The sequence below is a fragment of the Mirounga angustirostris genome, unplaced genomic scaffold, assembly GCF_029215605.1.
Source record: "Mirounga angustirostris isolate CCGP_5_RB_7025 unplaced genomic scaffold, mMirAng1.0.hap1 SCAF_10, whole genome shotgun sequence".
In the NCBI taxonomy this organism is placed as follows: domain Eukaryota; kingdom Metazoa; phylum Chordata; class Mammalia; order Carnivora; family Phocidae; genus Mirounga; species Mirounga angustirostris.
In genome coordinates, this window is record NW_026991718.1 from 138,380,858 (window position 1) to 138,396,170 (window position 15,313).

At 63.3% G+C, this 15,313-nt stretch overlaps 2 protein-coding genes across 2 annotated transcripts; one reads left to right on the top strand and one right to left on the bottom strand.

Moving 5' to 3' along the window:
• The first annotated feature begins 58 nt into the window (after nt 1-58).
• CUNH20orf204 (chromosome unknown C20orf204 homolog) lies at nt 59-4,832 on the top strand. Its single transcript, XM_045886172.3, has 3 exons — nt 59-3,889; nt 3,990-4,142; nt 4,309-4,832. The coding sequence occupies exons 1-3, from the start codon at nt 3,458-3,460 to the stop codon at nt 4,444-4,446; spliced, it is 723 nt and encodes a 240-aa protein (XP_045742128.2). The 5' UTR covers nt 59-3,457; the 3' UTR covers nt 4,447-4,832.
• Nucleotides 4,833-12,901: 8,069 nt separating this feature from the next.
• On the bottom strand, nt 12,902-15,179 carry SOX18 (SRY-box transcription factor 18). Its single transcript, XM_045886174.3, has 2 exons — nt 14,696-15,179; nt 12,902-14,512 (listed from the first exon to the last, which is right to left on the bottom strand). The coding sequence occupies exons 1-2, from the start codon at nt 15,051-15,053 to the stop codon at nt 13,707-13,709; spliced, it is 1,164 nt and encodes a 387-aa protein (XP_045742130.1). The 5' UTR covers nt 15,054-15,179; the 3' UTR covers nt 12,902-13,706.
• Between the last annotated feature and the right edge of the window lie 134 nt (nt 15,180-15,313).

A 15,313-nucleotide genomic window follows, 5' to 3' on the forward strand; every position in this document is an offset into this window, starting at 1 on the left:
GTTCTTGTTTTCAAGGGGGCCACTTGCAGACAGCCTGTATCCCGCAGAGGAAGCCTCCTTGGGACTGTGTGAGGAGGGCCTGGGAGCTCTTGCTCTGGGAACAGCTGGGACAGGCTCTCCTGGTGATTCATTTATCCCCTCTGGGTGGGGGGCATCACATAGGTCTGCCTGCCAGGGAGTGCAAACAGCAGGCTCAGCTTCCTAAAGTGCCTCCCAGAGCGTGTTGCTAAGGGGTCACTGGGAGGCTCCTTGGGTGTGTGTTCGTGTGTTCAAGGGAAATGTTACCGGAAGAGATTTTCTCATATTTGCATGTGAATTTATTTTTGCTAATTTATAATCAGCAGTTTTGTTCTAAAGCACTTGTAACTGCCCTCATCCCTGGATTGACAAATGTATAACCTGGGAGTCTTAGCGTATTTTCACTGTGGATGCTGTGTGAGGACAAAGGCCTTCCTCAGGCTGTGGACCCCTGTATGTGTGTCGGGCTGGAAACCAGCGGATTCTCTTAGAAGGGGTGTGTTGGCCGCGGCTGCAGACATGTGGCCAGAGGCCATGGGTTGCCGGGAGGCCGTGGGCCAGGGAGAGGAGATGCCACTTGTTCCATGTGGTGCGGAGAAGAGTAGCTGGCCGCTGTCCTCACATGTTCATGTGCAAGAAGATTCCAGAGTGGCTCCTGGGTGCCTCTGGGTGTCCTGTGACACCGATGAGGGGGCCTGTGGTGGGGCTCAGTCACTGACCCGCGGCTCAGCCCTCCCCAGGCAGCCCAGGTTGGGGAGCGCTTGCCTCCACGGCAGCATCTGGGGCACGGGCAGCTTTGCCTGGAGAGTGCAGGCCCTGCCGGGTCCATCTCTGATGTTCTGGGAGCCACAAGGATACTGCCAGCCCAGAGCGGGCAGCAGAACACCCGTGTGGCCTGGATCCCACTCACAAACTGTGGATCTGGAAATGCTTCCCTGCTTCTCACCCTGAGATGGGCTAGGCCTGAGAAGCGGTGCCGGGAGGCTTACGGGGTCTTCACTGAGACTTAGGAGTCTCCGTTGATCTCTTGGAGGAGGCGGGAGGGATCCTGCCTGTTACACTGAAGAGGGAGACCTGAAGCTTTGAGGAGCTTGAAAAGCAGCCCGTTCCTACCAAGGCCCCGGCAGGAGCAGTGACTCGGCTGCCGTCAGGTGAGGACTTCTGCGGAGCCCTTGGAAGGTTCTGGAGGATCTGGATCATCCAGTGTGAATGTCTTCTCCTTTGCGTGGGGTTGTTTGTTCTGAGGTGGGGAAACTACTTTCCTCTCTGGGAAAAATGAACCTTAGCTTTTCTTCACTGACATTTCTTCGGTTCCAGCTCAAGGCAAGTTGGCTTCTGGGGGCTGCCCTTGTTCTGAGGTGCTGGCTGTGGGGGTGACCCCCCGGGCACTGCCAGACAGGGCTGTGGTGGCCCAGCTCCCGGAGAGCCTGCTTGGGCGAGTGGCCATGACCTCCCCCAGCAGAAGACCCCCTCAGCCCCAGAGGCCTGAGCGGCAGGAGGAGCCTGGGAAGTCCCGCGCCCGGGACCTGCTGGGGCAGGACCCCCCGGACGTCAGGGTGCGGGGGCTGGTGGCTGTGGCGGGGCTTAGGTCCAGCTCACCTGGGAGCCAGGTTCCCAGAAGAGGCAGTAGCAACTGACCACTGAGAAAGGCCCCTGTGGAGGGGTGCAGACAGGCAGGTCCCTGGTCTCTTCTGGCTACCCTCCCCCCATCTGCGCCCTGCCCTGCCCACCGGACACCCCACCTCCTCCTCAACAGTGCATATCTTCCTGGGGCTGATGGCTTAATCCGAGACCCACTGGATGGGAAGAGAGCCCGCAGCTGCTGGGCTCCAGGGTCAGGTTAATTGAAGAAGCAATTGGATAGGAGGTGGGGAGAGGGAGGGGGTAGGGCTGGGATCCTGGGGCCTCCCTCCTGCTCCCTCCCTCCTTTGCTCAGAGGAGCCAACTTCAAAAGCCTTGTCTGCCTGCCGCCAGCCTGCCCTGCTGCAGCCTGTCCTGGGAAGCCCTGTTGGCCAGGCTTGGAGCAGGAGGACCTGGAGTGTCAGCCACACTCGTTCCCTACCTGGGGACCCAGGATCATGTGCAAGGCCCACTGGTGGGAGTGAGGGAGGGCCTCGCCCTGAGAGGCCCATGGTGAGTGGCATTGGGCCATTGGGGAAGGGGCTCACCCACGGCCGCAGAGGGTTTGGGAATGAGCATATCCCAGGGGAGGCTGCATGACCTTCCGTGCCCTACTGGGAAATCCCCCTGGGTTCCCGTCGCCTCGGCCTGGCAGGCCTGGCCCTGGTGCTCTTGCCTGTTCTTCCCGGCAGTGGGGGGAAGGGGAAGGGAAGGAGGGGGTCAGCTGGGCCGTCCTGGTGCCAGGGCTGCCCTGATTCTCCCTGACTGGGCTGGGAGATGGGCAGGCCTTCCGAGGAGCACCTGGGCAGCCCTCCTACGCCATGGGGATCTCTCCAGCACCCACAGCTCTTGCTCTGGCTGTGACCACTGACCCGCTGGGCATGCCTGGGGGCAGGTTTGAGGAGGGGCCACAGCAAACTGCATCTGCTCCTCCTGCCAATGCTGCACCCCAGGTCTCCGTGCTGGTTGGGGTGCTGTTCGGTCAGGCTCCCCTCCCGGGGCTGGGAAGCGGAGTCGAGTCCTGCGTTTCGCTGGCTTCACATGATTAATTTTCCAGTCGCTGTTTGACTCCAGCCGGGGGGCCTGAGGGTGGGTGTGTGGCCCAGGGTCTGGGAACTAGCTGCTCTCTCTTTGATGTTGGGGCTTCTGGGTGGGTGTGGGCTTCTCCCCAAGCCAGTCCCTTCTGGAGGGGGAGGCCTGTAGAAGGACTGTCTAGTGGGGCACCAAATGGCCCCTTCCTCCCTTGCCCCTGGGGGTTTCCCCAAGCCTTCCCCTCCCAAAGGGGTGTGGCCTTGAGCTCTGAGCCCTCACCCCTGTCCTGGCGGGAGTGAGGGAGGGCCCGCTGGAGGCTGAGGGGGGGGCTGGAGGTGCAGGGGTACCCCATTTCCCATGGCTGTGAGAGCTGGTGGTGGCAGATCCATTGATGAGGAGTGGGAGCAGGTCAGTTCTGCCCCTGCTGTGGGGACACAGAAGTGAGCAGTGTTCTGGGGAGCAGGGGGTGCTCCTCAGGAAGAGAGCCTGGCTCTGGTGGGGGTTGTGTCAGGGAAGTGTGGGGATGAGTTAGGGCATGGCCAGGGGAGAGGCCATACCCCTAGACCGAGGTCAGCCTTGCCCCACAGTCTTCTGGGCCCTTGGCCCCGTGCTGCCGCCTCTGGAGTGCCCTGTCTCCTTCCTGGCCCTTCAGGCCTCAGTGGGCCTGCCTTCCCAGCCACTCCCCCCGCCCCATGTCATTCACCCCGCAGATCTCTGCCTCAAGTGTTGAGCTGTCCGGTTTGCAGGCCTACGGTCTATCCTTCCTCTGCTCGATCCAGCCTAGATCATGAACGGCACAGTGACCTCTCCGTTTTATACCAGCTCAGAGATTCCCTGGTGGTTGTCTGGGGGGCTGTCCAAAGCAAACTGCCAGAGGGCTTGCTATAGGGGAGGCCCCCTCCACAGGCCTGGGCACCCCACCCTGACCCAGTGTCCCTTCCAGGTGCCTCCTAAGCCTGCACTCTGGGCGCTCCTGCTGGCTCTGCTGGGAATGGCCCCCGGCCAGGCAGGGCTCCGCACCTGCAGCGTCCCTGACGTGCTCCACCACTACCGAGCGGTCATCTTTGAGGACCTGCAGGCCGCTGTGAGGCAGGGTGGGCCAGGGGCACAATGGACTGGGCCAGGCTCCCAACACCTCCATTTCATTCAGAAAAACCTGACTGGACCTGCAGCCCCTGGATGGCGGGGTCGGGTGGGAGCTTCCTGCAGTGCCCAGAAGGTATGGAGGAGACGCCCCCACCCGTGCCCTCCGGTCCCCTCTAGGGGCCTCCTCCTAGGGCTCTCCCCCCAGCCCCCAGTTTCCTCCCTTCCTTCCCCAGGAGCACAGTATCCTACTGTCCATTGCGTCCCTGGGTCGGACCCTGCGCAGGGTGGTGGCCGGGGGCCGCCGCGGGGCCCTGGAGAAAGCAGCGTGGACCGTAGCCTTGCGCACCGAGGCGGTGATGCGGCGGCACTGCCGGATGCTGCGCCAGGTGTGCGGGGCGGGCCCGGGTCCCTCCCCTCCCGCGGGTTCCGCCCACCCCCCACTGAGCCTCCCATAGCCCCGCGGCGTCGCCATCTGGGAGCTCCAGGGGCTCGACGCAAGCTTGGGCGGGGGTAGGGGCCGTGGGCACTGGCTGACCGTCCCGTCCCCACCAGCGGAGCCGGTGGCCCGAGAGGCGCCCTCCCCGGCGTCGCGGCAGCCGGAGGAGGCTCCTGCTGCACGCCCTGGACGCCGTCGCCACCTGCTGGGAGAAGCTCTTCGCGCTGCGCGCGGCGGCCACGGAGGACGCCTAGCGCGCTTCCTGCGCGGGCCCGGGAACAGCCGGCGGGGCCGCGGAGCCCGGGAACGAGCTTCGTTTGGTGGCGAGCGCGTTCTCTCCCTCTTGTTGGCTCACCGCTGGGTCCCGGCCCCTGCCTTGTCGCGGCCCGCGCTCCTCGGAGGGCCCTAGACCTGGAGGTGATGCTTGGGCACCAAGCCAGGACTCAATAAACTGCTGGTGCTGCGGCCTGGTCTTCTTCCCTTCGCCTGCTGGCGGCGGGGCCGACCGCCCCGGGATCTGCGCCTCGGCGGGGAGCGGGCGCCGGGGGCAGCACGCACCTGCTCGGGGAGCCAGCCTTACCCGCCACACCTGGACGAGGACGAGGGCGCTGCGCTCCCAGTCTTGGGCAGCAGGGGGCGGCTCGGGACCCTGGCTGGGACGCCCCTGGTCAGTGGGCAGCCCCAGGCTGAGGGCGGGGTGGGGGGTGGGGGCTCTAGCGGGCCCCGAAATATCCGGTATCCGTCCTGCTCCACTCTGGAATGGGGGAAGGCGTGGACATGGAGGGGAAGGGAAGGCTGAGCTTTGTGAATTCAGAGCAAAACAACCGGATAAAGGAAACGGGCCTGAAGGGAAGCCAGAGTCGCTGGCCCTGGCTGCAAGTGGGGCCAGGCCATTTCCTGCGGCCCTGGGAGGGGTGGCCACTGCCCCCTCTGTGGACCCGGACAGGCTGGTCAGGGCCCCACCATCTCGGGCTCTAGGACCGTATGTTTGCTTGGCAGGGTGCGGGGCTGACCCTGGACTCCCCAGCCCACAGCTGCATAGACCTGGGTGTCCACGGCCCCCGCCCCAATCACAGCTGATGCAGGAGGGAGAGTGGGGCACAGAGAGAGAGCCCCTGGCCAAGGAGGATGCCTGGTGGACTCAACACCCATCACACTCCTCTCTGCCAAGCAGATGGACCGGGGAGGCAGCGGAGCAGGCCTTGTGTCTGGGGTGCCCTGGCAGAACAGAGACAAGCCGGGGATGCAGAAGGGCCTTCCTGGTGGGGCAGTCAGCACCAGCACAGAATGAAGAACTCGAGAAGGTGACCCTGACCCAGTGCCCCACTGTACGTGTGTTAACACATTGTGTCTGTGCAACGGGAACTACTGTCCCTGAGGAGACCGAGGCACTGGGAGGTTATCCGTGGTCCCAAATCACATAGCCGGGAAGTGTAAAAGCTGGGATAAGACCCGGGCCCTGAGCATGGTCACACCCCACGTGCGCCCTGTTCGCAGGATGGGGAACCAAGCCTCCCAGGCCTCAGTGTGCACTCAGTCACCTGCTGCCACAGTGTGCAACTGCCCTGGGCGCCCCGTCGTGCGCATGAGGGGGATGCCCACGGCGCAGGTCCTGCATGCCCCGTGGGGCATTCCATGGCTCCGGTGTCGGCAGCACATGCTCCCTGCGTGTGCCACGGTATGGAGTGGGCCAGTGTGGGGCTGGGGCTAAAGGACAAGGAAGGAGGCTGAGCTCGGACTGAGGAAGTGGCATGGGCGTGGAGGGTCTAAGCTGAGGAGGGTTGCTGGAGTCCGGACCAGGAAAGATCCCCATGCCTTGCATGGAGATGGTATGTGGGGGCTGGGGCTGTGTGGTGCAGTGAGGCTGAAGGAGGTGGGCTGGACCTGGAGGGGTGAGGAGTGACCAGGCAATGCCAGGGTCCTGGCCCGAGTGCCTGGATGCGTCCTTGTGTGGGACCTGGAGAGGGCTGATAGAGGAGCAGACGTGTGTGGTGCAGTTCCTGTCGCTGGCTCCTCAGCCTGGGCCCTTGCCTGCATGGGGAGGGGCGGGGCAGGCCCAATTTGGCTGGAGCGTAAGGTGTGGGGCCACTGAGTTGAGGGTTGAAGGTCAGTAAGAGAGTCCAGGGGTGTGGGTTCAGGGACAGGACGGGGACAGGCTCTCTCCCACCCTGCTCCTGTTTCCCCGAGGGCTCCTTGCACTTAGATCTGCCCCGGCCCAGAGCCCATGGGGACAGCACTCCTCTCCTAAAGCCCCTTGAGCACAGCCTCCTGGGCTGTCAGGCCTGCTGCCCACCCACAGCACCCCCTTTCTGCTGCTGAGAGCAGTCAGGCTTTCCTGGGGAGAGGTAGGTGGGCAAGAGTGCAGCCCCTCCATCCACGGATGCCTGAGGACGGTTCAAATGAAGAGCAGCTTGGGGTGGGGGCGGTGGGACGGGGAGCAGAGGCCTCAGAGTTTTGGGGACATCATCCCTGAGTCCTAGACCATGACCACATGAATGGGCACCCTGACCCCACTGTTCTCCCCTGGAGGGTCCTGCCAGAGCCCACCTGGAGGCGTGTGTACGTGTGTGAGTGTGCATACACAGGTGTGCCGAGGGGCTGCCCGTGAGTATGTGCACCCAGGTGTGTGTGTCCTAGACCTAGCCCAGCCCCCTGCCTGGCAGAGCCTCCCTCTTTCAGGCAGCCCTCCTGAAGTCTAACTTTGGTCTGTCCTGGCAAATTGAACACCTCAGGGCAGGGACTGGAGGCCTGTGGCCTGAGCCGGCAGAACCCAGTGCGCCCAGGCTTGCTCCCAACTTGTTCTCAGAGTGAGCCCCCCCGTCCACCTTCTGCCCTACTGAGTGGCGTCCATGCTGGGCAGAGGCCCCGCACGTTTTGCCAACACCCTGATAATAGGCCAGTGTTATGGGTGTGGAGACCTGGGCCCTTGTCCCCATATTTCACACTGTATCAGTTTCCTAGGGCTGTTGTGACAAATCATCACAAATGGTGTGTCTTAACACAGTAGAAATTTCTTCCCTCACGGTTCTGGAGACTAAAAGTCCAAAATCATTGTCATGGGTTGGAAATCAAGGTGTTATTGGGCTGTGCTCCCTGCTGGGGCAAATCCATCCTGGCTTCCCGCAGCTGCTGTAGGCTCTTCCCTTCACGTGGCCTTCTTCTTGTGAGGGTCTTTGCCACTGGTCTAAGGGCCACGTGGGTGATCCAGGATGATCTCCTCACCTCAAGATCCTGAGTCACATCTGCCAAGACCATTTTTTCTAAATATGCTCCCACCCACAGGCTCTGGGAGGTGGACCTTGCTCTCCTGGGGCCACCATCCCACCACGGCCACGTCATTGCTCACACAGGATGGTGGCAAGTTGGGCTTCTGGCTCCTGGGACAAAGTTCACTTGTCCAGGGTGGGGATATCCCAACCAGACCAGGCCTGGGGGTGGGAGTGGAGCCACAGTGACCTGCCAAGGCACAGAGAGCAGAGGGAAAGCTGGGGGATGCCCCGCTCAGACCCCACGGTGTTCGCTTGCAGGTTCAGCACCCAGACCCCCTTTGTGGCTTGTTCACCACCAGCACAGGCTGCTCCGGAACCGCCGGCTGGATCTGACCAGAACCAACAGAGATGAGGGACACAACCAGGGACAGAGCTGTGGGCCTGCGCCCAGCTGCGTGTCCCTCCTTGCTGAGGCCTGGGGCAGGGGGCAGGGCCTGCGCCCAGTGGCGTCCTGTCCCTGTCCCGTACATGCGCCTTCTCAGCTGCTTCCAGGGAGGTGGGGGCTGGGTCCCAGAAGGAGGGGCCGTGCCAGGGCGGTAGATGGGGCCGCAGGGCGCAGGCCGGGGTTGTGCAACTTCCTGAAGCCAGGGAGCCAGACCCCCATGTGCCGCCCCAAAAGGAGGGGGGCCAGGCAGACTTTGAAGAGTAGCCTGGTCCCACAGCCTCCCCAGACTGGGAGCCTTTGAAAGAACATCTGGAACACGGGCGACTGGCAAATAGTCTCTGGATTTGAAAACCAAAAAGTTGATCCCGACTTTGCCACTTGTGTGTTCCCCACCCCGCCCACATGCTCCTCTCTCCCCACCCCCACTTCCTACCTCTGCCTCTTTGCAGGCTGCCAAAGACCACATGGGGTGGGGTCCACGCCAGCCCAGTGTGCTGCCCCTTCTGAGGGCGGCGGACGGCCTCTGCCCTGCCCGGCACCTCCCTCCATGTCCCCTCCCTTATGGTCCACCAGTGCAGCCTGACTGAGCAAGGGGAGGTGGTGGGAAAGATGAGTGTCTGCCATGCCCCGACTCTGGACAGATGCGGCTCCCATGTTCATGGAGCCTTAGCTGTGGGACAGGATGTGAGTTAGCCAGGCCCCGCATCTGGCGCTGGGTGCCGAGAAGGCATGGGGCCACACTCAGGCCGGGAGGAAGCACCTGCACCCAGACCTGAAGGGTGTGCTGGCCTTGCCTGGCACTTGGCCCTTGCATGTGAATCTGCGTGTGGGGTCCCCTGGTCTGCAGGTGTGCAAGGAGGCGGCCTGCGCCATCTGTGGCTGATGTGGGAACAAACAAGGTCCCCCACACCAGGAAACAAAGCAAATACTCGGGGGTGGGGGGTGTATGCCAGGTGCTGCAGCCCATTGTCCCTGCCAGTGGCCTGTAGGACCCTGGGGGGCTCCCAGGGACAGTCCCCATCCTGTCCCCTCCCTAGGAAAAGACCCAGCTTTGTAAACACAGAAGCAAACAACAACCATCATCCCCCCAACCCCAATGAACCCCCACTTCCCCAGCCTTCCTCCTGAAGGACCAGCAGGGATTCACACTTGCTGGGGGAAGTGAGTCCTTGTTTTGGGGGAAATGGGAAGGTCAGGACCTGGGAAGGGGAGTGTATTGTGGGGGAGGTGGGCCAGCCTGGGATTGGACACTGGCCCCTGAGTCACCTCTGGGCTGTGGGTTGTTGTTGTTGTTGTTGTTTAAGTTTATTTTTTTTAGTAATCTCTACATACAACGTGGGGCTTGAACACACGACCCCAAGATCAAGAATCGCAGGCTCTTCCCACTGAGCCCGCCGGGCACCCCTGAGCTGCATCTCGATGGGACCTCTGCTCACATCTGTGAGCCGCATGGCCTGGCTCCGTGAAGGCCTGTCACCGGCCTAGTCGCCTCCATAGCCTGCCTGTGACCACTGTCGCTTGGGGGGAGGTGGCCAGGGCTCCTCGCCAGGTGAGCAGGCCCTGTCCTCCGGTCCACCGGGCCTGTGTGGGGCGTGAGGCCAGGGGTCCCCGGCTGTGGCCCAAGATAAGCTCCGCACCGGCGGCCACTTCCTGCACCTCCTCGCAGCGCCGCCGCCGCCGCGCACCCCTTCCTGTTTTCTCGGGCGGGCGCGCAGGCTGGCAGGAGCGTGGGATACGGGGCGGGGTCCTGGGGCACAGGTTTGGGTAGTGAGGGTGGAGGACAAAGTGGGGTCGCAGGAGACATGTGGAGGGCAGGGAGCTCCCACCGTGCTGAGCCGGCCCGTTGCATCCTGCCTGGCTTCCATGCAGGGCTAGAGGTGGGGAGGGAGCCCCAGTGGACTTGGGGACACAATGAGGAAGAGCCTTGGCATTCCCACCGCTCTCTCCCCAGTCCTGGGCCAGGAATTCCCACACACCTGGCCAAGACCCTCCGTGGACTGGAGCCTGGTGCATGGGACCCCTCCCCCGCCTGGGGCAGGAGTGGGGTGGGCTGGGTGGAGGATTGAGCCTTGGGCTTGGCTGTTGGGTTTGCAGGTCAGCTGCTCTGGACTCCCCTTCTGGGAGCAGCTGTTCTAATGTACTTAACCTACCTGCTCAGACTCTGTCATTAGAAATATAAATGTATGCAGTTTTAATGAAAACACATGTCCACACAAAACCTTTGTACACAAACATTCACTGCAGCATTATTCACAATCTCGAAACAGGGAAACAATCTAAGTGCCCATCGTTTGGTGTGGTCTAGTCACACAGTGGAATATTATTCAGCCTTACAAAGGAATGAAGGATGCGACAACGTGGATGAACCTTGAAAACATTACTCTCGGTGAACAAAGCCACACTCAAAATTCACGTATTGTATGATTTCATTTCTGTGAAATGTACAGAATAGGCAAACCACAGGGAAGGGGGCTGGGGTCAAGAGGGGCTGGGGAGTCACAGCTCACAGGTGAGGGTTTCTTGTTGAGGAATTGGGAGGACACTGGAACGAGAGGCGTGGAGGCTGCACAGCCCTGCACGGTTCTCTCCGTGTACTAAAACCACCGACTTCTCTGCCAAAATCCTATGTAGTTTCTGTAGAATGTGGGCTATGTGGTTGGATTGTCTGGAGTGCTTGTTCAGTTGAGAGGAGGGTGATTTAAGTCCATCCTTGCCTGCCCAGCATGGCCTTGTTGGGATTGGGCAAACGAGCACAGCCTTGGCCCTGACGTAACTCCTGGTAGGCTGTGTGGCTGGTGGTGTGTGTGGTGTTCCTAAGTGGGTCTCAGGGGATGAGCATGTCTACTGGGGAGAGGGTGCACCTAACCTGCTCCCAGCCTCCCTGACCTCCTTCTGGGCTGTTTGCTGGGGAGGGTTCGACACCTGGGCCCAGGTCCTTCCAGGTCCAGGCTGGGTCCTGGGCGTGGGAGCTGTGGCCTGTGCCAGGCCGGGCTGCTAGAACTTCCTGCCAGGCACTAGGCCCCAGGGTCTGTTCCTGGCCAGCCTGACTCAGCGGGAGCTGGGGGTGGGGACTTCCCTTCTCTGATCCTCCTGGAAGCAGGTGGTTGGAGCCAGGAGGGGGAGCAGTGGGAAACCTGACCCAGGGCTGGAGCCTCCAGGCCCCGGGGCTGTGGTTCTGCCCGGGACAGCAGCTCTGCCCAGACAGGGCAAAGCCAGGTCCCTTGGAGAGCTCCCCAGGCAGGGCGCTGGGCAGGAGTCCTTTGAGGAGACCCCTGCCCACCCTCCTGTGCTGGCCCACCACTGCTGAGAAGCTGTATTGGAAACAGCTGCTCTCTGTGGGAGGCCCTCTCATGTTCTGATGCTGCTCCTGGACTCCCCCAGCCCCTGGCGATGGGGACTGCTCCAAACTGGGCCCCCCACTGGCCTCCTGCCCTGCCATTGTGGGAGGGGCTTCTAGGCATCAAGCTGCTCTGCCTTCTCCCTACTGGGGCGGCGGTGTGAGCTGTCCCCTGGAGGCACCCTTGTGGCTCCCCATCCTACTGACCCCAAGGGGCCTGGAAGGGTGGACCTTCTGGGTGGGATGGGGGTGGGGTTAAGAGCCCAGAATGGAGGATGGGAGACTATTGCTCCAGCCTGTGCCAGAAAACAGGAGAGACACAGCTGGCCATGTCTGCTTGTCTGGCACCTTTCCCTGTGTGTCCATGGGTGTCTCTGCGGTGGGACAACAGGTGGGACAACGGACACTGCCTCAGCCCAGGCAGGAAGGCCCTTAGTGGGGCTGTTCACAAGGCTGTAAGCAACAGGACAAGCTGGGCTGGCTCTGCCTCCTACCTGCCCTGGCCGGTGGGTGGAGTGAGGGACCTGGGTCAGAGGCTCCTGGACTCAGGCTGCTATGGGTCCCCACAGTGGGGCACACTTTGGTCCAGCTGACCCAGGGCTCTAGGGGGTGGGTCATCTGTCCCCCCGCTAGGGGACAGGCCCAGAGCAGAGCAGGAGTTGGGCCTCGAGAGCTGGTGAAGTACACTCAAGGGTCATGGGCATTTCTCTCCATGCATGAGCCCAGGACTCCGGCACTGGGGCCTCAGAGCACCACCCCCCAAACCCATGACAGACGTGGCTGGAGCGGACCACCCTTTTCCCTTTGTGCCTCAGCGTCCCTGCTGTGCACCATACTTATTACGTACACTTGGAAGGAGCAGACGGTGTCCTTGGTGTCCTGTGGGCTCTTTCTGTCCCTCCACCCACCCACTCACAAGTGGAGAGTTCATCTCCTGCCCTCTTCAGCTTGTCTGTTTCTGCTCTTTTATGTCTCTGTCTTTGGGTTTTCTGGACCTGGCTGCTGACGGGGCGGGGATGGGGGCGCAGGTACGCCACCCCCCTCTGTCGACTGCCGTGTGGAGCTCCTGCCAGTCAACACAGAGGTGGCGTCACTGCCTCTGAGAGGCAGGATACCTGGAAAAACAGCCCCACAGCCTGTTCACCGCCCCCCCACACCACTGGGTGGACACACGCACATCCAGCTGCAGACTCACAAGACAACTGTGTGCACGCAGACACGGAATGTCACACGGTCACCCTCATGGGTGCTCTCATGGTCACATGGGCACAGCATCACACCCACGCTCGGAGCCCCCCGTGCGCACACACGCCTGGATGCCCTGGCTCACCTGCTCTCGTGGAGCAGACAGTCCCTGCAGAACCACGTGCCTCACACAAACACGGGACACTGAGCTGTGAGAACCTTTTCCACATCGGGGTGTCAGAGATCAGCTCCCCACGGGGGGGCAGGGGACCAAGGAATATGGACCACTGCAAGTGGGGAACGGCTAGCGTGAGAGTCCTGAGCCTCCCTGCTCAGGTCACTGACCTTCTGTCACTGGGCAGAGCCTGGACAGGTCATTGTGGGGAGAGCATGGCTGTCACGGTGCTGCCCCTTCTGGGGACTCTGGTTTAAAAATGACAGATGGGGCCCCAGGGTGCCACGTCTGTTAGAGGTGTCAACCTTTGCCACCCTCCTTTGGAGAGGAGGACACACCTGAGCCGTAGTCCCTGGGCTTGAAGGAGGTTTTAGTTATGTATTTATTTTTATTTTATGTATGTATTTATTCATTTAGAAGAAAGTTTTAAAAAGGAGATGAGGATGACGAAACATGGGTGGGGGTGTGGGGGGATTGCTGATCCCTGTTAGGCTTCAGTTACAATGGGGGTTGGGACAGGAGGGGAATGGAAGGCTGGCAGGGTGGGGAGTGCCCACACCTCATGCCTCCCACCATCTCTGCTGAGTAGCCTGGAAGGATGGAGAAGTGGGTGCTCTGGGGCCTAAGCGGGGAGGAGGGGGCTCTCTGGGGGAAGGGCATGTCCAGGGTCATTGGGTGTACCGGTCCCCCTTCCCCCAACGACCACAGACTCGGGTGTTCAGAGGAAGGAGCGAGTCACTTTATTGTGGCCTCGCCTGGCCCAGGGGCGACCCAGCTCCTGCTTCTCCTTTAAAGCAAACAAACAGTGGTATTCTTCATATTTAAAAAGCCTTGCTACATTGGTGCTTTTGGTCACTGAAACCCCTCGGAAGAAAAAGTTTAAAAATTAAATATGTTGTATTACGTATATAAAAAAGGCAAAGTAAAAAATACAGCCTGGTTCTAGAAAATATACTGCAAGAAAAGAATTAGACGCGTCAAAAACGTAACCCTGGCAGGGCCAGCCAACAGGTCCTAGGCCTGGGCTTCCTGGAAAAGCCCCAGCGCACGCGGGAGCCGCCCTTGCAGGGAGACCTGCGCCTGGCTGCGGGGGAGAGACAGCAGGAGTGCGCAGCAATCCCGTCGCGCCGGCTGCGGGAGCGAGCCCCGGGCCCGCGCGCCGCCTAGCCGGAGATGCACGCGCTGTAGTAGACCGCGCTGCTGGCGTCGGACAGCGCGGCTATCAGGCTGCTCTCCTCCGGGCAGGACATGGCGCGCGGGCCCAGCTTGGCCAGCGCCACGTGGTACGGGAGCCCCGCGGCGTCGGGCCGAGTCCGGCTGCAGTTGAGGTACTGGTCGAACTCGGTGAGGTCCACGTCGGCCCACAGGTCGGCGGCGGGCCCCAGCGTCTCGGCGGCCTCGGGCGGGGGGGCCTCGGGCGGTGGCGACAGCGGGCCGGGGTACGGGCCCGGGCCGGGCGCGCCCAGGGCGCCGTAGTAGAGGCCGGAGAGCGGCGCGGCGGCAGCGGGCGCGGTCCTGAGCGCCTCGGCCAAGGGCGCACCGTAGCAGCCACCGGGGTCCCGGGGCAACTCGGAGGGGGCGTAGGGCGCGCGGAAGGCTCGCAGCGCGCAGTCCTCGGGCACCGCGGGTGGCGGGAAGAAGGCGGCCTCGCCGGGCTCCAGGCCGTCCAGCGGCGAGCGCTCGGGCGTGGGCAGCCCCAGGCCGTCGAACTCGGCGCCCAGCGGGGGCAGCTCGCGGAAGGCACGCGCCGGACCAGGCGCCGCGGAGAAGGGCTCGGGTGGCGGCGGCGGGGGCGCCAGGCCCGGGAGCAGGAGGCCGGGCTCCAGCCGCCGGGCCTTGCGCGCCTGCTTCTTGCGGCGCGGCCGGTACTTGTAGTTGGGGTGGTCTCGCAGGTGCTGCACCCGCAGCCGTTCCGCCTCCTCCACGAAGGGCCGCTTCTCCGCCGTGCTCAGCTCCTTCCACGCCTTGCCTGCAGGGCAGCGCGCGCGTCAGTGCGCTGCCGTCGGGCCGGCGGCTGGCCGGGCCCTGCGTGTGCCCTGCGCGCGCCGCGAGGGTGGGGCGCGGCCCCCGCCCGCCCTGGCCCACCCCTGCGCTAGGTCCCTCCTCCCCCGCCCGCTCGGCTCACCCTTCCCCGCCCGCCCGTGCCCCTCACCCAGCATCTTGCTGAGCACCGCGTTGTGGAGGTCCGGGTTCTGCTGCGCCAGCCGCTTGCGCTCGTCCTTCGCCCACACCATGAAGGCGTTCATGGGCCGCCGGATGCGCGACTCGTCGGCCGCCTGGCGCTCCCCGCGGCCGGCCGGGCTGAGGCCATAGCGCCCCGGCTCGGGGCTTCGCGTCGGGCTGCGCTGCGGGCTGGGCGGCGAGGCGGGGGCGGCGGGCGCTGCGAGGGCAGCGGGGGCGGCGGGGAGGCCGCGCGGCTCAGCGGCGGCCCCGGGTCCCGGGGCCCATGCACAGTCGCGGCGGGCTGGCGGGTCGTCCTGTGCGCCGTAGCCGGGCGGCGATCTCTGCATTCCAGCTGGGCGCGGCCTGGTCGGAACGGAGCGCGGAAGCGCGGAGGGTGGAGAGCAGGCACTTCGGGGTCGGGCGCGGAGGGCAGGGCGGACGGCGGCGGAGACGGCGGTGGCCTCGAGCCGGGTGGGCGCCCAGATATAGCGGCGCGGGGCCAATAGGCGGCGGGGCGGGCGGGGCGGGGCGGGCTGGGGCCGGCCCCCTCCCCGGGGGCTCCCTTTCTTCTCGGGCCGCCGGATTCCACCGCAGCCTCCTCCGCGCA

Bases quoted from the DNA above. Each gene is read 5' to 3' on its own strand.
- CUNH20orf204 (XM_045886172.3), top strand. From the start codon at position 3,458: ATGAACGGCACAGTGACCTCTCCGTTTTATACCAGCTCAGAGATTCCC. The intron at 3,890-3,989 runs GTATGGAGGAGA...TTCCTTCCCCAG, and splicing joins CTTCCTGCAGTGCCCAGAAG to GAGCACAGTATCCTACTGTC. The intron at 4,143-4,308 runs GTGTGCGGGGCG...CGTCCCCACCAG, and splicing joins ACTGCCGGATGCTGCGCCAG to CGGAGCCGGTGGCCCGAGAG.
- SOX18 (XM_045886174.3), bottom strand. From the start codon at position 15,053: ATGCAGAGATCGCCGCCCGGCTACGGCGCACAGGACGACCCGCCAGCC. The intron at 14,513-14,695 runs GTGAGGGGCACG...GCTGCCCTGCAG, and splicing joins GGTGCTCAGCAAGATGCTGG to GCAAGGCGTGGAAGGAGCTG.